At 39.0% G+C, this 19,959-nt stretch overlaps 1 protein-coding gene across 1 annotated transcript; it reads left to right on the top strand.

The window, feature by feature from the left end:
• The first annotated feature begins 1,023 nt into the window (after window positions 1-1,023).
• senp7 (SUMO specific peptidase 7) lies at window positions 1,024-18,270 on the top strand. The gene is made up of 23 exons (XM_053328934.1): window positions 1,024-1,166; window positions 1,974-2,062; window positions 2,975-3,040; window positions 3,148-3,251; window positions 4,949-5,203; window positions 6,642-6,766; window positions 7,246-7,364; window positions 7,585-7,915; window positions 9,490-9,635; window positions 10,826-10,966; window positions 11,066-11,099; window positions 12,354-12,575; window positions 12,944-13,413; window positions 13,569-13,696; window positions 13,941-14,057; window positions 14,167-14,283; window positions 14,380-14,475; window positions 14,565-14,767; window positions 14,874-14,920; window positions 15,011-15,054; window positions 15,867-15,935; window positions 16,024-16,174; window positions 16,278-18,270. The coding sequence occupies exons 2-23, from the start codon at window positions 2,006-2,008 to the stop codon at window positions 16,413-16,415; spliced, it is 3,180 nt and encodes a 1,059-aa protein (XP_053184909.1). The 5' UTR covers window positions 1,024-1,166; window positions 1,974-2,005; the 3' UTR covers window positions 16,416-18,270.
• Window positions 18,271-19,959: the final 1,689 nt, after the last annotated feature.

The following is a 19,959-nucleotide window of genomic DNA, read 5'->3' as shown; positions in this document are numbered from 1 at the left end:
AGACAGATGAGCTGCAGCCTCACAGGAGAGCTCTGATGTCATTATGAAAGATCTTTAGGAATTGAATGAAAAATAATACAAGTTGGAGTTTTTGAAGTGATTTAAAGATATCAATCAACAAACTGTCAGAAGGACGTAGCTGCAGAATCTCAGATGATGTTTAGAAAATGCTTTGCAGCTCATAGTTTTAAACAGAGAAGCACATTACCTACAGTACAGGCTTCTTTTAAACATTTATTTTCTTGGAACCGTTTTTGAGAAAATCTGTGTCAACAAATATTATTATATGAATATTAGGTTTTGTGTGAGATTTATAGTGATTTAAACCAGTAAGATATGATCAGTTTAAAATCTGATGATCAGTTATTTTGTAGTAGGATATTTTGATGGAACACAACTTTACTTGTGCATGTGTGCCCCTAGTGAACTAAAAATAATAACAAAACTAGATTTTGGTCCTTTGTCCACAAGAGGGCCACATATAGCTACTACCACATCAGGACCCTGCTCACGTAGGACTTGGAACAATATGCACAATTGTACTTACATAAGAAGGAAAACAGTCCAATTTCAGGATAAAGACATTTGATAGGCCTATGTTTTGAAGGTAATGAGAAGGACTAAGATTTTTTTTGTGACGTTAATTTTTATTATTGAGAAAATTCCACATTCATCAGACGAGATGGGCAAACTTCAAACCAAATTTGGGACATCTTTAAAGTCAAGAACTGCATCAACATGGCACCATGATGATAAACCTAAAGAATAATAAAGCTGTGTTTTATTATGATTCACCAATGATACATTATTTATTCTTCCATCTTGTATAATATAATACTTTGTATTTATTATATACCTCTGGTGTGGACAAGTGTGTGTGTGTGTGTGTGTGTGTGTGTGTGTGTGTGTACTGTTAATGTAAATGTGTTTTATAAATAAAGAAAAGAAAAAAACAACTCCGTGTTCCTCGATTTTTGGTTCCCGGTAAACTTCCGCTGTTCACCGGATGTTGCTAAGGAATATTGTAGCTCTGTTATTTACAAAAGCGACTCCAGGCAAAAATGTGTGCCGACCGGTCTTTGGCGGTGCTGGTGGAAACAACCAGAGGAAAATAATTGCCTTTCATGTTCTTATATCCTGTGTTTCTAGGGGAGCCCTGGCTTGAGGTAAGCTATAGCCCTCCTCGTTTAACCACAACACTACAATAACGTGGCTAGCTCAGATAGCTAGCGCTAGCTCAGCAGCTTCTTTACTTTCTGTTCTCCTCGAGCAACTTACAGGAGGAAATCTACTTGTTCTCTCTTTGTGCAACATAAACTTCAGGGTCAAAGCAAAAAGGAAGCATCCTGATTCCTCCTTGTATACGTTAGTGTGGGTGACTTTCGGTTTGCTGCAAGTCTTTCATTCAACGTGCACCAACGCCGTTTTGCTTTTGTATTCTTTCAGACTGATCGGCGATAAAGTTAATATACAAGTCATAACAAGGATCTGATGATGCTAAAACAGTGTGACTGATTAATGATATATTAAAAACTAGTAACCGTTGCAAATGTATTTGTCCTTATGGTCACTGTTGTGCCTCATTTTGCACTTGCACGGTTTCGTGTTTGTATGTGCTTGCTTCCTCAATCGTGCTCTGCCTTTAAGTGTCTCACCCAGTATGTATCTTGTTTTAAGGAACAGCCTATCCATTTTGTTTGTCGTGACTGTTATTAACATCATCTTGTTGCATGTCTTCCTGAGGAGCACAATAGCCACAGTTTGAAAATATCAATAATACAAATATGAAATACATGAATTGATAGTCCACCCACAAAGCTCATATATCACTTATCAAAATGGTATTTCCTGGTAATAGATTTATACTTTTGGTTTTGTAGCTATCACTTTGGAAAACCATCTTGTCATTCAGGGTTTGTCTATTTGGGACAGAGATATATTCATCATGAATGTTTCATTTGTGTTTCTCCTAGTGTTCTTGCTGTGCCTTATCAAACTGTGGATCATGACGGAGCGAAGGAGAGCCTTAACTCTTCCATTTAATGTTGACAAGGAGAAGTTGGTATGTAGTGACACATTTTATATTCAAATTCGTATGAGCAGCGTCATATGTTAACTTGTGAGCTTTCAGTATGTACCTGCCCTGATCCTAACTGTAGTGATCATTTCTGTATGCCTGCTAATTGGGTGCACCCCACAAGCGCACAGTGATCTTGGACTGTTTAATAGCTTCATGCTCTTACATGCAGGCTTGCTCTTTTGACGGCTGTTATGACTAAAGTGTGTTGATCAGTAAACACACTCTGCCATTGTTGAAGAGGTAGGGGCAGGTGGGCAGGACACAAAGCAGCTTAATCATGTGCAACTGCAATCAACATATTTATGCATATTGTGTTCAATGCTGCCTCCATGCTGCTTACCATTCTGCAGTTGCTCTCATAGGCTACTACCACGGCTGTAATTAGTAATTGTTTTGATGATGCTGATTCTCCTCTAGGTAATTGATCATTTGTTTGGTCCACAAAATGCTAAAAATAGAATATACTTCATTGAAGTACAAGTTTATGTGAAGTTTATGAAACTGCAACTGGGGAGGTTTGGTTTTCCTGAAAATGAACTCTAATGATTAATTAATGATTAAATCAGCTATCAAACTGATTATCAGTCAGTCGACTAATAGATACATTGATTAACCATTTCAGCTACAGCTGCTACAAATAAGCACATTTGAAATATTTGTAGTTGCTAACATACGTATGCTTATGTACACTGATTTAATGCATAACATTTGATAAAACAGCTGAGACCTCATGCTTGCTACACATAACATTATTTTGACATAATCTGTTACACTTCAACGTTACAAGCTTTGCACAGGCGCGTTCTCTAACTATGCATCTAGAAAGAAGCCTCTGGCCATTGCATGTAGTTTATTTTTTACCGGCATGGTAACTAACCACCCTGTGAATTTTAGATGGAAAACCCTCTCAGAATCCCCATGACATGTCTTTCATCAGACTGTGGAAGGTTTGAAAGACAGGTACAGCGATATCTTTGCTCTCTGTCTGAGTGTGTGAACAAACCTTATATATGTAACATGGTTGCTCTTGATTCCTGAGAGTCATACTGTTTCCTTAAATTTAACAGGTTCCCTGGACTACAATTGCAGGTTGTAAACTCAGACACAGTTCACAAAAAAATGTGTCCATGCTGTTTGAGCACAACCACTCAGTCATGTGTGGAATGGCCAGGTAAGCACACACAAAGACATACACTCATTTTTTAGGTTATCGACTGTCCATCAGTTAAAAGTGACATATGTTCTGTTTTTTACAAGGATCTGGGGTGTGTTCAGTTATTTTTTGTAATTCACTGCAGTTTCTTTAACTTTCACAAGATGGGGCACTTACCCTGAATATTAAGACTCAGCTGTGATCACAGTGGTCATCTGACTGCGCAGAACCATAAGCAGAAGTAAACATTTCTGAAGCTGTTTCACATCTGGAGCAGTTCAATTTAATTAATTAGTATCCTTTTATATAAAAATACAACGTTTGTAAACATTATTTATTATTTAGCTCATGTGAATGTATCTATTTAATGTTTATTTTTATTTGGACAAATATATAGCATGAATTTATGCTACATACTAGAACATTTATAGCCTCTGCTAGTTTGCTATGCCTGTCCATAGATGGGCTTTTAAAATACATAAAACTCAACAGTAAAATACTTACTGTCAATATTACATATACAAACATTTTGAGCACATAACTCAACAATACCTATGCAACACAAACCTGGACAACAAATTACATACACAGCAACACACAACACAAGCAACTCATAAGCAAACATATCATAAAGGTTTCATAAAACAACAAGCACCAGATCGCTCATGACTGATCCCTCTTTAAACACAGATTCAGTTTGAGTTTAAAATGTTCCCGTTCACGGTTCATTTTCAGTTCTGTAGGTAAAGAGTTCCACATGTTGATTTCCCCCAACGGAAAAAGCCGTCAGTCCAAGTGAGGATTTACGAAAGGGCACCTTACAATTCCCAGGAGACACACCTTGTGTTAGTGAGCCAGAAACCCTGCAAGGTACCACCAGGTCCCTGAGCACCTGAGGAGCCTGCTTATTTACACATTTATAGCTTTAGTTTAAGGTTAACACATTAATAAAAGTATCAAAAGTTAAGAACATGGCAGTGGAGTTACATTTTGAATTGCTTGATTATAAATATTCCTAAGTGGCTTGATTTTTGTTAATGCTGCTTTTGACCAAGAAGTAACACAATAACTTAAATTTGAAAATATTATTGAGTGCATAAAACTATTGGCAGCATGATATGGAATTACACAGCAGTTGTCCTTTTTATAAAGCTGAATGTGGGTTAACTGCTCCTGAACTTTTTACTGTTGGGCTTGTTGCTTTGTTTTAGTGTTATGAAATCAATGGTATGTTTATATAACAGCAATTATGCTTAATTATAGTTAAGTTAATTAATGTAACAAAAGTGGCACATTCTCACTCCTCTAATTACCATTTACAAACCTGTTGGACCAGTCAGTTGCACTACACATCATTCCCGATGACAGTTCAATTATTATAATACTAAAATAATTTAAGCTAATGATGGGGCCAGTTTAATGTGTACTATTTTTGTTTATGCCTCATAAAACTATCAGGAAGTTGTCCCTGGACTGTGTCGACAGCATCTGTTTTGCACAGTGCTCTGTGGCCAAGCTTATCATGGCTGCACACATTGCTTATCTACACCAGTAGACTTGCCAAACCCTCCCTGTCAATCATCCAGTATATGAAAAGTCTGATCTGCAACGGTAAATGAGCGATAAGTTAGAATACCTTGACGGGGAGAGATGTTGCACAAAAGACGCAGCTCGAGTGCAATCGTGAATAATTCCATATCTGTTCTGTCCTGTAGCAGGAAGCCCTGTTTGATCTTGACAGATGTCCTCAAGACAGAACCAGGGAAAGTGTACATGGAAAGGATAAAACAAAATTCCTCCTTGGGAAATGGAGAACAAGTGGCAAGTACGCGAGAGGACAGCGGCCGGTGCAGAGAGGAATCCCCGATCCGCAGAGAAACCAGATCTGCTCAGAGAGAAACTAGGAATGACAAGAACAAGACCGTGACACCAAAAGGCAACCAGAAGACCATCTCCTTATCTGCTAAAAGGTAGGAGGACACCTAATGTTTGGCACTGTAGGAACTGTGCCTTTTCCTGTCTTGCTGAGAGTTCAATGAGAACATCGATACCACGTTTACATCTATTTGGTAAATACAGTGCGACAACCAGCATCTGCTTAGCTTAGCTGAAGACTGAAAATGGGGGGAAATGGCTATTCTGGCTCCGTCCAAGGGTAACAAAATTTGCGTACCAGCCCATATAAAGCTCTACTTACCTCATTATAACTCATTAGTTTAATCCTTTGCAAAAACTGACATGTAAAAATGTGAAGTTTCGGTTTTGCGGCTGGTTATGTGCCAGACTGTTTCTTGGCCCGGAGCAGTGGATTTCTGGAGTCTTGTCATCGCTGTGGGGTTGCCAGGCAACCAGCAGAGACTTTAAGAACTAACTGTGCCAGGTCAAGAAATTGTTTGACTTTTAACCCCTCATCATTCTGTGTTTTTCAAACCCACAACACTCCAACAGTAGATGAAGAGTCCCAACATGGCAGCCTATTAACTTCAGTCAAAGCTCAGTGCAGATGCTGAAACAGCTTCTCCCTCTTCCTGCTTTGGTCACCATAAATCCTGCTCGTTAGTGTCTTTCTCTGGCTGAGCCTGATCGACTGCTCGCATACATAATAACATCTTGATAATGGTACTGCTGTTTATTACTTAAAACTTTGAAAGTCATAGTCATAGTGTGGTGGTTTTTCACACAGACATGTGATGACAGTACAGGAGTCTGAAATGCAGGACCTCAAGACAAAGACAAAACCAAACAAAGTAATACACTGAATAATTTGCACGTGTTGTTTGTCTTTTTGCACATAATTTATCACTTCGCCTACCTTGGTGTGTGTGTGTGTGTGTGTGTGTGTGTGGCTACAAATATATTTTGAAAACTTTATTAAACATCGTTTCTATTATATATTTTAAATACAGTAATTTACGGCATCAGGTATAGACATAGCCAACCAAGAATTTTATTGCATTGATAACTTGTTTATTTCTGCATATGTTAATAAAGCCTTTTAATCCTTCAATGAATTATTAGACTAAAACAGTAGGAGGTATTTTTTATGAGGGTAATTTGTTCTATTTGTTTTCGATTAGTTTAAGGAGGAATTACCTTTTTAATAAAGTTTGGCTCAGCTGTTTACATCCTTGGCTCTACATTATTTTCCAGGCAGAAAACTTGGAGATTTTATGTGGAGTATAATACCACACGGAGGAATTTTAAAACTTGAGATTCTGGTTCAAATAAGTGTTTCTGCGTTTGTCTTTTATGTACACAGTTGTCTCGGATGTTTTCTGATTAAGTACAATTTTAATATATAAAAGTCCTGGGACTAAACTTTTATATTACTGTGTGTGACTTTGCTTAAAACAAGAATAATGCGTACATCATAATCAGAACATGGTTTTATTTATTTTTTATCTTCAGGTCAAGAATCAGGAGGAGGTTACAGACTGCTGACAACGACGAAGACGCAGAAGAAAGTAAAGATATAGATGAGGTGATAATCGGCAAAGACAACGGAGAAGACTATAAATTTGCTGAAGTTGTAGGTGGGTATACACAACATTAACACTGTGGTTTACTGTTATTGATCTAATGTTGGTTTAAGTCTTGAATTCCCTGGATGCTTTTTCTCAGATGTCCCTTTGATTTAAAGGGAATGTCCGCTGATTTAACACATTAAAGTGTCTCCAGAGGGGGCTGCACAAAGTCTGATAAATTATCTTTGTTTTCCACAAGATCCAACCTGGTTTAGGGTTTGAGTCTGGGAGTGTGGAGTTACATTGCTTGTAGCTTGGCTACATTGGCCGGTACTAGCATTGTGCACCTGTATCTGTACAGTTGAGTGAATTAAGTAGAATTGCATTGTGGGTAATGTAGGCACCAGGTCTTGGCAATGATTGACATTGTATGCATTTGTGTTTTCACTTTCTTCTCTTCTTTGTGGACAGGAAATGTCTTTTAGTGAAGTTGTCAGTGTTGTGTTTATTTCAATGTGACAGGTTGATCAGTGTGTCTTTGTCTACAGACTGTGGGTTGTCAGTGAGCTGGGACCCTGCTGAAGATAATGGAAGTTGTGATGAGTTTTCCCCAAATAGAATCAAGGACAGGTGGACGGATCCGGCAAATGAGGTCCAACAAAACTTGGTGGGTACCATACAGTGTCACAGGCGAGGTTGCAAAATTCAAAATGTCACCAAACCTACAAGTGTCATATAAAATACAAGCAATGTGACTCTTAATGGCTCTGTCATGTCTGAATAAATTAATCACAGAACATTTATATGGCAGTGACCTACTGTATATTTTAAAGCCCAAAAGCTTTCAATTTTACTGATTATAGAAGTGTTCTGTGCTGTCTCAACAGAAGAGGAAAAGAAGGGATACAGGCTCTCAGTGTAACGGAACAGGCAGTCCCAAACGCCATCGTGAAAGTGTGCTTCGCCTCACTGGGGAAGACGGAAGAGAGGGAGGACCGGCCCAGTCACGTATTTGTTTTGAAGAAAGTGGAGAAGACTTGGACTCGGAAACCCTGGACCGTAGCATTGTACAGTTCACAGTGGGAGCAGATGAGAGAACAGATGTTCTACTCCCAATCATCAATCCTAATTTGGAGGTCAGGGACTTTATTGGAACCCCCAGACGCAGTCTATCGTCCAGCCAGGACGACACAACCAAGACCAGTCCCTCTGAACCTAGTGAGTACATCGAGCCAGGATGAGTGATGCCAGATAATCTTCTAAACCTGATAGCTGTAGTCTGCAGCTGAATCATTTTTTGAATGTATCATCACGGAAACACTGGCTCAAACAGCCTAATACCGTTCTGCAAGTTGTGTGTGTTTGAGCATTAATCAGTACACAAACAGAACCACAGGAAGCATCTGATTTTAAAGCTAAGCACTCGGCTTCTGTCCACTGTTTCTGAAACCAGACAGTTTGGAAGATCAAGCATAATTAGATATTCTATCATATTATTACATTTTCTTTCAGTTGATACATCAGGTCTCCAATCACACTGTTCAAACCGCCCAAAATACAAACTTTATGAGATAGAAAGCAGCTGCGTACTCCAGACTCTCACCGATACGGTATCGATATTTGAGAGTAAAATAATTGGACAATATATCGGCAAATATATATATTTTTACACAAATGTCCAGCATAAACTTTTTAAAGGACTGCTTAAATATGTTTTTTAAAGAATTGCGAGCGGGACATGTACTGAATAGGACACTTACAGTTTAAACATTTACTTTGAAGTGCTCTCTGTTGAACAAAAACGTTTGAAACACAGAAACAGTTGTCATTACATTTACCTGATTGGCTGACATGTCTGATGGCTGAGGCTAATATTGGCCTATTTATCAGTTGGATTTTAATTATTACTTAGATACTTGTTATTGTTGTAAACTTTCTGTATGTGAGTTAGTGTTGTGGCATGCAGACACCACTCAGTCATACAGCCATGGAATAGTTACCACCTTAGCAAAGGCGACATACTGTTCTCTGTGAAAAAACAAAATTACACAATGCAATGTCTGTGCAACTGAAAACTAAAACTAAAAATACATAACTCAAGGGGCACTCATTAGCTTTTCCCTGAGCTTTCAATCACATCTCATAGTCTTAAGGCCAAATCATGGCCTTTATATAATCAGGGCTATGCATATACAGAGTGTCTGTGTATGTGTATGTGTACTCCAGGAATCAAGATAGTAACCTCAAGACAGCCAGAAGAGCTCCCTTGCTTGTTGGATTTGGTATAGCAACAAGAAAATGTTAAAACAGGAAATGGTGCAACTGCTTAATGAGAATTGAGCAAAGAATGTGAGATACAGCACATGCGTCACAGTACATGAAACAAGTGATCATTTGGTTTTTCTAGCACATGTGTAGTGGGTCCTTTTTATACTTTGTACAGCAACTTTAAGAATCTGCAACCGTTTGATGAGCTAACAAAGTAAACTAATTGATTTAGGTGTCCTAAATATCTTCCTCTCCCATGTGGCTAAGTGTTTTTGTTTGACACTTTTATCTTTTCTCTGTCTTGAATCTTTTCATTTTGCTGTGTGTGCCTGCCCTGCATCTTAGAAGCTATTTCAAGGTGTCTTTTCTAGGATTACTACTGTCCCTGTTCTTCTTCAAAGCCCATTATGCCTCTTTCATGCAGTGTCAAATAAGGACATGTATGTGTGTAGTTGTGTGCTTGTCTCACAATAATCAAAGAAAATCCGTACGTGTCTAATGCTTTCTCTATGCTTGTATTTTAGTTGTGCTGTCCAGTGATGATGAAGAGAATAGTGATGTTTCTCGACGCTGTAGGCCAGCGGCCCAAACACTGGCCAGTTTGGAAGGCACAGTTATACAGGAATCTGTGGCCAAACAGCAAGAGGATTCTGACATGCAGGATATGCAGGTCGGTTGAGTGTGTCCTTGTTCCATATTTCATCCATAACTCTAAAAATAATCTCACGTCTATTTTAGAGCCTCACACATTTTTTTATGTTGCAGCCTAAAATAATAGTTTTGTCAATTTGACATGGATTCTGTCGTGCTGCATGTTGAACACAAAAAGCAACCTCACAGTTCTTAAATTGAGCTGAGTTAATGCCCAGATTACCATGACATCACAAAGAGTGTTTTAGAGACATCATGCAGAGTCGAAGGTTTTACTGAACTCCAGGGGGTCTTGATTACGACCTGCTAGTTAAATGGAACAAAAGGGAATAATCACCTGTGTGAGAGTCACGTAAGGGAAGAATTTTGGGATATAAAGGTTATTCTCAACCTATGTAGTATTTTTCTAGGCTTTCTTTCATAATGATTGCTTGTGTAATTTCACATTGATAATGATGACCACAACTGCATACTTAATGTTACAATGAGTTCAGAAGACAGAATCCAACAACCAATTTGCAGAGTGTTTATTTTTGTCTTTCACATGAGTGAAAAATTGACTTCAGTGCCAGAGGAAGAAGATGATAATGATAATGGGTGACATAGGCAATGTTATTTGGTAAAACTGAAAAAGAGAAAAACAAGAAAAGTCTGTCTTATTTGCAAAATCTAAAAAAGTCTGTCTTATTTGCAAAATCAAAAAAGGGCCACTGATATATTTTACAAATGTGAAAATAGTTATGATTTTTCTGAAACTCAACAGATCAAATCTGCATTATCTGAATCTGCAGTAGTCGTCAAAAGTCTTCTTGTCAAAAGTTGTTGCTGTAACAATTTTTTTTGGGGGGGGGGGTTTGCTCAGTATTATAAAACATTTTAATAAGATACTTTTCTTGTGGTAAAAAAAGGTAGCTCTGTGCACTGCTGTCAACCACAGTGCAGTTCTTGCTACCACCACTAGATGGTACCAAAGAAGGCAGTGTTCAAATACTATACATAGTAGCTTAAAAATATTTAAATCAGAAAAATAACCTTAACATTGTTGTGATTCTGGTTTCAACCATATCACTTAAGGGTTAGGATTTACAGCTATGTCTTGTCGCACTGTGGTAGTTATTGAACAGTAATTACTGTTTTGTCTGTCTTGTCATAGTGTCAAACCATCCTCTTTGCACTGTTTTCTACAAAATATATGTTTATGTGTTGCAGCTGCTGCATGTTGTTTTAGAAGATCTTCCTGATTCTGTGCCGATCTCTCACATCCCCACTGAAGACAACTCTGTCATGAGTGTAGCCTTTTCCTCACTGCACTGTGGAGGTTACCGAGGGAATGCAAATGGAGACATCATGGTAAGCTGCATAAACTACAAACATGAACATTTCACATTCATTAATCATATCATTACCTCTGGACAACAAGTGTAACAGATGTTTGCTCTCCCTTCACAGATCGCAGACCAAAAAATCATCATCCCATTAACAGGTAATGTTGTGATAACAAGTACTGAGCCATTTAAAATGCTCATACGACAGCACCAGAGTTTCTGGATTGGTTCCCAGTGGTTCCTGGTCTCTAAAATTCTTCCTGTCTCTTAAACTGCAGAGAAAATATTTCTTGATCCGCTTGTCTGAACATACTGTTTGTAGACGGTTAAGACCACTGTAGCCCGCCCACGACCTTTGGTCTGGGTTGTATAAACTCAGACTCAAGAGTAACCCATCTCATCTTGTTTTGGTCATGCTGTCTGCACACCATCCTCCACCAGCTTAGCCGTCTATTTCTGCCAGTAAAAAGTGTCTTTGTGCATTGCTGGATTAGACCCCTTTAGACCCTAATGCACTTTCACCTCTGAGCCTCTCAAATCTCCCCTTCATGGAGTTAAGGTGGTTATTCCATGAGATTGTGTGAGTAGGAAATCTGTCTGTTAAGAAAAATGCGTTGCATATTAGTTGTCTAAACATTTTGAACAAACCGGGTACCGTTCTTGTGTAGACATATTTTCTAAAACAGAAAGCACATGTTTGTTTCCGAAAAACAAATCATGCCTAGTAAAACACGAAATAACCGCAGAATAGAAGAATTTCAGGACATAAACAGTGAAGCTCTGCAACGCAACTGGTTTTTTTTTTCACAGCATATTATATTGCAGATAATATAATAATGCATGTCTGTTTGTTGGTCTGCCAGTTCACCGCTTTGGTCCAGACTGAAATATCTTCGGATGGATTATCACGATCACCAGTAGTTGAAGCCTGATGTCTTTGGTGACCCCCTGACCTTTCCTGTAGTGCCACCATCAGACTGACATTCAAACATCTCAATAACTATTGGATGCCTTGAAACCATGAAACTTGCTCTACATTGTGTTAGCAAATTAAGATGGTTAACACAGTAAACATTATACCTGCTAACTTTGTGTCTGTTAACATTTATTTCAAAGCACTCTATGCCTAAGTACAGCCTCAGACTATAAGTATTGTTAAGTCTTAGTCTGAACTGACCTCTATCACACTAAAAGAAGAAGAGATTAATGTTTGTGAGATGTTTGTCAGAGAAGCTGTAAAACCGATGTAGACATCTGCAGTGGGACCACTGGAACACAGACAGAGAGAAATATAAATCTCAAATCATACAGCAGATGGGCACGCTAAGTGTAGCTCTGTCAAGAAATTATAGCTCAAACAATTGTATTCCAACTCTGTGAAATGCTGAGTTTGCCTGTTTTCTTGTCCTCAGACACTAGTGAACAGGTGGAAGTGATGTTAGCTTTGGAGCGTGAAGAGCTGAGGAGGTACAGTGTTTGGGAGCAGGAGGAACTGGAGGACCGGGGGCTTCACTGTGAGGACGAGGAGCTGCCTCCTGCTGTTCTTTTGTTTTGTGTGTCAGAAACTGCTGCAGCTGCTATACAGTGGGACCTCCGTAAGCTGTGTGTCCAACAGGATGGAACCACAGACACTGGTGAGACTGCTGAAAGTTCATAATACACATATGGAGTCAGTACCTCAAACTCATATTTTGAAAGGTTTTTGGAGCTGTGGCCTTTAGGGATCCCTTTACTGCTAATCTCATTGCCTGTATTTTTGTGAGAAGCAGTATGTTTATGTAGGACAATATCATGGCTCATATTCAGGGAAGTGTCAGTCATCAAGAGATTGCCAGCTTTGCCAGATGTTTCCATTTTTGTGGTTTTACAGTTCACAAATAAAGTTGTGAAAGTTTTTGTTAATCATTTCAGATATAATTTTCAGTATTTTTTTGATGTGTCACTTTATCGTCAACACAAATCTGTGTGGTACATGATTTTGTTATGTCTTTTATTTAAATAGGCAAAGCCAGCCCCTTCATCCTGCTGACTCTGAGAGATCCTCTGAAGGGAATGGAAGGAGCTCTATTTCGCTCCCTCTTGGACATCGATTGTCTCAAAAATCTGGGACATGAAAAATTCAATTCATTTATAATACACGATATAGATGGAGCCAGTGATTTGGAGGACATCCATTCTCCTACTCTCTCTCTGGATGATAGCTTGGAGCTTATTAGAAGAACTGGATTAGACCCCCACTTGTTGTCCCTGTTTGGTCTGGAGAGCACTGACCCTGAAACTAACACAGACCAGGACAGTGCATATTCTGACAGAGACAGCACTGCGTCACCACACATTGAACTGGAGGTTGAGTCACAGAAAGAGACAGAACTAGAGCTGGAGACAGCACCAGAGGATGACCCAGGGATGCAACCGAAACCAGATGAACCAGATGAGGATCAAAAAGAACAAGAACTCGAACATCCCCCTGAGGTAAATTGTCTGTGAACTATGGAACTGGTTTCTTGGCTTGTAATCCTGTTAAAGGAAACAGTGTATATTTGTGGTCATTGTGATCTACCAGTGGTGAATGACAACAGTGTAAACTTTGAATGACATGCTCCAATTATATAAATTTCCTCTCACAGAAGAGCAGAAAAGAACCCACTCCTGAATACACACTGTGCCATCGTAGAACCAAAGGATCATACTCTGTGTCCCTGTGCAAAGCAGACTCCAGCTGGACTAAATATAAACATCAGGGGCTGGCCCGCAGGCAAGTAACCTGGATGTGTCCAGCTACTCATGCAGCAGGGGTAGAACTGCAGAGTCCTCTTAGGAATATAAAAATAATAAAACCATATTAAGGCTGTTACAGGCTACCGACCACTGCATGATCATATGTAAATCTGTGGTTGCTCCTTGAATGGACAGCTATCATTACATCTTTGATACCACTAATGGATGACCTGTTATCTGCTGTATATTGACTCATTCTTCTTTCTGTCACCTCTGTTCAGGTTGATCCAGTTTCCTCCCCCACCACTAAAAGGAGGAATCACTGTTACAATGGAGGACCTGCAGTGCCTTGACAATGGACAGTTCCTCAATGATGTTATTATAGATTTTTACCTCAAGTAAGTGACACAGTGTGAAACAAAAGGCCTCAGGTGTATTCGGGTTTCTTGTGTGTTTGTTGAGGAGAGCCACGTTTGAATAGATTGTGTTGATGCGTCTCTTAAACAGATACCTCCTCCAGAATGCCTCTGATGCTGTGGTCGAGCGCTCTCACATCTTCAGCAGCTTTTTCTACAAGCAGCTGACACGAAGGGACAATGCCAGTGAAGGTGGCACCAGTGACTCGTAAGTGACTAGAGACATTTTTGTATATTTGACGATGTTTGAAACTCTGTAAAAACTTGTATAAATGTTTTTTTTTATTTTTTGGTGTACAACCAGCTGTCAGAGGCAGAGGCGGCATCAACGGGTGAAGACGTGGACGCGTCACGTGGACATCTTCAAGAAGGACTTCCTATTTGTGCCTGTCAATCAGGAGTAAGTTACACATATATGAACATGGATATGGTACATACATGTTTGTGGTATGTTGTTGAACATATTGCATTACTCTGTTGTCTGTTTAGGGCTCATTGGTATTTAGTTGTCATTTGCTTTCCTGGACTGGAAGAACCAACATTTGAAGACTGGACTGGCCCAGACTCGACAGGAAACAGTCACAGCGGGACAGACAAGTTACAGGATCAAGAGGAGGCTCAAGGATCAAAAAGCTTAAATGATAAAACGGAGACTACATCAAACCGTAATGACAACCTGGACACAAAGACAGGTACAACGAATGGTGTGTGGTGACTTTTTTTTTTAAGACCTTGATTTATGTTGTTACCATAGAAATGATGGCAAAGCTCAAAGTTGTGGATGTTTTCATGTTTTAGAAAATTCCCAAGAAGATACCACCAAAGAAACTCTGCCTGGTCCAGTGGTAAGAAATAATTCAGCTTTATGTTCAGACATTTTGTAAACCAATTGTATTTTTTTTGTTCTTCTAAATCTTTTTTTTGTTTGCTTATAGAGCATCACAGAGCAAACATACAAGAAGAACACTGTTTGCAAGAGGTGAGTACTTGGATACACTGAGTTATGCTACTGATGTACAGTACCAGTCAAAAGTTTGGACACACTTTCTCATTGATGTGAAAGGGAAAGTGTGTCCAAACGTTTGACTGGTACTGCTTGAGAAGGAGAACTGGTACAGTTTTTCACATGAGGCCCCTCAGATAATGTGTTCAGCATTACACACAGTCAACCTGATCCTCAGTGATAAAGTAAAAAAAAGTCCATATAAAAGTGGTAAACTATGCATTCACAGTAGAAGTACTATTTATGGGTAACTTGGTCCACTACTTGCTTCAGTGTGCATACAAAGTGCTTTATTTGGAATATTTATTATAATTTTCTTCAGAATGTATTAAGTACAGGTACACATTTACATCACACAATCTGCAGTGACAATCAGAAATGATTAAATACTACTGCAGTACTATGTTCACAGATACTACAAACACGGATTCAGTACAGTCAGAAAGCACATTTAGACCTGGATCTGGATATATGTTCACATTATCTGCATTCAACTGAGATGGATTGCAGTATATATCTGGTGTAATAGTCTTGAATGAACACTTCTTGATTTTATCTGTGGGAAACTGCAAGTGCTGTTAAATAGATAAGCTGTTTTAAGTTTGGCTGTACGGCTAAAGGAGGTTTGGAGGTTTGTCTTTGTGTATGCAAAATATGAAACATATAATGGAGTGGTCTTTCAGTGTGGTTGGTTTGCTTTTGCAAATCACACTCCCCTGTAAATGAGGGAAATACATGGCTGATGTGGATTTAAACACAAATGACACATGTGCCTCTCCTGTCTGTAGGCCATGTATTCTTATAATGGATTCCCTCAGACTTTCTCTTCATGAACGAGTCTTCAAACTCGTGCGCGAGTAAGTATGACACCATGAGGCCTTCTGTGAGTAGCTGCGTCTTTGTGTTGAACGAATGTACATATGACAGCATGTATTTGTCCCTCAGGTACTTGCAGTCAGAATGGGAGGCCCGTCGTGGATCATCAAGGGATTTTGGTCCTGATCAGATGAAAAGCTCTTATTGCAAAGTTCCCCTTCAGGACAATAGCAGTGACTGTGGACTCTACCTGCTGCAATATGTTGAGAGTTTTTTGAAGGTAAACTACTTGTCAGCATTTTTTTCCAGTGTTCACATAGTCTGACATCTTTTGCATGCACAGAATAATGAGGAATTGTTTTTGCACCTCCTTCTGCTTTCAGGACCCTGTGGTGCACTTTGACCTTCCTTTACACCTAGAGCATTGGTTTCCACGGCAGCAGGTGCGGAGAAAACGAGACCAAATCAGAGATCTGGTACTTAACCTTTATCGACATCAGAATCTGGACAATAACAGATAGACACACCTCTGCTGTTCAGTGTATCACATTCCTGTACCCATTATTAAACACTGCTCATACTGAGCGATGGACACTTCAACATGAACTGAAAGTATTTCAGTGGATTGTTATCGTTTAATGCATTGAACAAAACATGTATACCTTTGACTATGTGTGGGTCTTGTGAGTGAATATGGAGACATCAGTTAATTCAAAGTCAACAACTGTCCGTCACACCAGAAAGAGTTTGAAAGTAGATTATATGTAAACATCCAAATGTTTGTACACCCCGTGACTTTTTACTGATTGTTTATAATGCCGCAAGTTATTTTATAAAAGGAAGTATTTGTATTTTCTACATAGAATCGTGAGAAATTGTGAGCAAGTCTAACAATTGTAAAACATAGTTTGTACAGTGAAACTGTAAACACATAAATTGTTTCAGTTGGGTTTATTTGCTTTGCTGCCATTTTTTTAGACCTTTCCTGTCATGTGTGATGGGTTTCTAATCAACATAGCTTTGATTCTGACTTCTTTAGTGGCTGAGATTTATGTAAGACGTTAATTCCTAGACTTAGTGTGAAATGTGTGGGAGTTTCCTAGCTAAATTTCCTTCATTTAATTTAAAATGTTATGCCATTGAAGCCTCAGGAACTGGAATTTGTCCCAGTATTAAAGAGCCACCCCATCATTTGCTCCCTTGCTGGATGCATGGAACAAGAAAATTAGTTTTTAGTCACTCAGTTATGCTGTTAGCCTCTCATTGCCAGATAGGAGACATGGCAGTGTCTACAGATAACGATTAACTATGAACTGAACTGTTGAACCTGCATGTGTCTGTGACACTGTGTGTCTCTCTTTGTATCAATCTGAACTAGACCCTTAAATCATATCGGAATACAGAGATGGTACCAGCTATCAGCTTTACCTCCAAATGAACTAAAATTAGAGCAAATCTAAATGTTAATTAATCAATGCATCCAACTTCATATTGTCAGTTTGTATACATATCTTTCTAATGAGTGTTTAGGATACTGTTACTGAGTGTTTGTTGATACTGTGCAAGCACTGAAGCTCGTTATTTGACCAAATTTGGCGTTGCTGAGCTGTGTAAGGATAGGAAAGTAAAAAACTTCATGCAGTTCAGTTGCTGTGTTTTGTGTTTTACGTGAACCACTTTGTTTTTCCACCAACAATTTAGATTACTTGTGTTCATCCTGTAAGAAGTCTGACTCATTAATTAAATCTTTTAATGAGAATACAACTTGCAGAAGGTTCAGGGGTGCACATTCATTGGCGTGTGTAACAGTATAATCTCAAAGGTAAAACCTACTAGACCCACAAAGGACATTGCAGTGCATCACTACTGTTGCCTAAATTCTTCTTGGCAGAGATCAGTCTTGATAGTCTTCTAGTTTTCTCCCTTTTTGTTCCGATATTTCTTTTAACACTTCATGACATCCTTGATGCCATGTCTTTTTAGATATTGTTTTGGATGAATGTACAGGAGCTGATTCCAAAATATCTTTTGTTTTAATAGCTTATTAAAACTTATAGACCAAATGAATGTTGTTATTCTGTTGTTTTTCCATCTGGAACCATAAACCTAGATATAGTTGTACCGAACAAGCCTAGCGTGTCCTCGATGACGTACTACATGACTTCTGACCTCTTGTCCTACTTGGACCTTATATTTCATAACAAGACGAGGATTATAGGTTAGTAACTACAACATAGACTAAGTGCTAGTGTTGTGTAACAATTGACTAATTTCTGTTTACGTAGCCAAGTGTTTCTTGACTTTGCACACACACATATGTCAATAACCTTTTATAATTATTTTCTCATGACCAAAGTAGCCAACTTTCTTCCTCATGTCCAAAAGTCTTTATTTGAAAATGTTTGTACTTTACAGTGCTTCAAGATATTATCTGTTCAGAGGGTTACATGGTCAGCTTAGGTGTTTTAATTGTCTCAGTCTGTCCGATCCCCTCGCAGTGTGACTCTTGAGTTATCCCCCTCCCACAGGTGTGCAGTGTGCTGCAGCCTCAGTTACCAAAAGTTCATAGATATCCTGTTGATTGTCTGCATTAACTGCCTTTATGCAGTGTTTAAAATGATGACATTAGGCACAAATGATCGCTTGACATAACACTAACAACACCTTTCATCCAGGAATGTACAGATGCAGCACAGTAAGTGAACTGGCAGAGGGGAGTCACTGCTGTTTAGACCTACTTGGGCCCCTTGTCCAGGAACTCAGGTTACAGGGTCAGGCACTTGTTAGACCTTACATAGTCACACAATGTTCAGCCATCTGCTTCAAAATAGACATGACTGTCTTAAGTTTTTGGCCAGATGTCTTCACCATGAAGAAGGCCACTAGGTCAATTACATTTACTGAAGCACCTCTGCCTGAGCATTTAAGAGGAGATGCATTTTAAAACTAGCATTTTACTTACATATTGTTATCTGTGTGCACTTGGACTGTACCTTTTTTTTAAATGCTGGTGAAATGATTTATTAGATATGTTAATGATTTAACATATCTAATGTCTGCTGTGTGAGCACTGGTTACTGTTTCAATGTATATACAGTTTTGTGGCAGTGTTACCCTATGTCATTTTCTCATATGTAATAAAGCTGCTTAAAGATAAGATGAGGCAGACTTCCCTTTTTAAAAAACAGGATAAACCCTGTAGATACAGTTAGGGGTTGAAGGTCACTCCAGACTAAGCCCATAACTCTCACTGCAGTGACTATACATACTGTGAGGATTTCAGTTGCTGCTCCTCAGCTTCTCAACCAACCTGGCAGTTAGGCACTGTATTTTTGTGTGCGAATGAGTAAGGGTATGGTGGGATTTCTTTAAAATAACATTGTTTTCAAGTATCTGCTTTCCAGATAGTATAGACTTATCTGAGGTTAAGCGATTCTTGAACTGGCAACTCTCAAATGTCAAAAAATCCAACCAAAGTTCAGATTGAAAATTCATTCTATTCCTTTAAATATCGGCACATATAGATACAACTGTGCTCGCTGTTGATTCCGTGGCTTTTGTCGCCTTCTCTCTGTCCACGTTTCCTCCACTCTAAGCGCCCTCCCTTCCCAGTGTTGCTCTAGTAACTTCTTGGCGAGCTCCTCTAAAAGGCTTAGAGTAAACAGGATTAGAGAGCATTAAAAAATCTGCCTCTCTCCAAGAGCCATCTGCCTATCTACCTGAGCCAGGAGCTGTCTTTTCAGCACCATGGGACACACCTCTCTTCAGCTGTGGAGGAAAGCAGGAAAACAGTATGTGATTGCACTGTCAAATGATTTCTTTGCGGGGTTTCTGTCATTCTTCTGAGCCTGGAGAATTCTGAACTATGCAAACTTGTAAGACGCTGTTTACGTTGCTGTCATCTGACTTGAGAGGAAGTACATATCTACTTGATCCTTTTCCAAGTCCACGGATTTAAACACAATCACGGATTTATCATGTGCATCCTATTTTGGAGATGTGTTTTTTATTGTGTCGTATTTAGTTTTGTGGTCATATTTCTGGACATAAGGGCAGGTATGTATC

Source organism: Scomber japonicus, chromosome 11, assembly GCF_027409825.1.
Source record: "Scomber japonicus isolate fScoJap1 chromosome 11, fScoJap1.pri, whole genome shotgun sequence".
NCBI classification, from domain to species: Eukaryota; Metazoa; Chordata; class Actinopteri; order Scombriformes; family Scombridae; genus Scomber; species Scomber japonicus.
This window is presented reverse-complemented; position numbering and strand designations above follow the sequence as displayed.

Bases quoted from the DNA above. Each gene is read 5' to 3' on its own strand.
- senp7 (XM_053328934.1), top strand. From the start codon at position 2,006: ATGACGGAGCGAAGGAGAGCCTTAACTCTTCCATTTAATGTTGACAAG. The intron at 10,967-11,065 runs GTAAGCTGCATA...CTCCCTTCACAG, and splicing joins ATGCAAATGGAGACATCATG to ATCGCAGACCAAAAAATCAT. The intron at 16,175-16,277 runs GTAAACTACTTG...TTCTGCTTTCAG, and splicing joins ATGTTGAGAGTTTTTTGAAG to GACCCTGTGGTGCACTTTGA.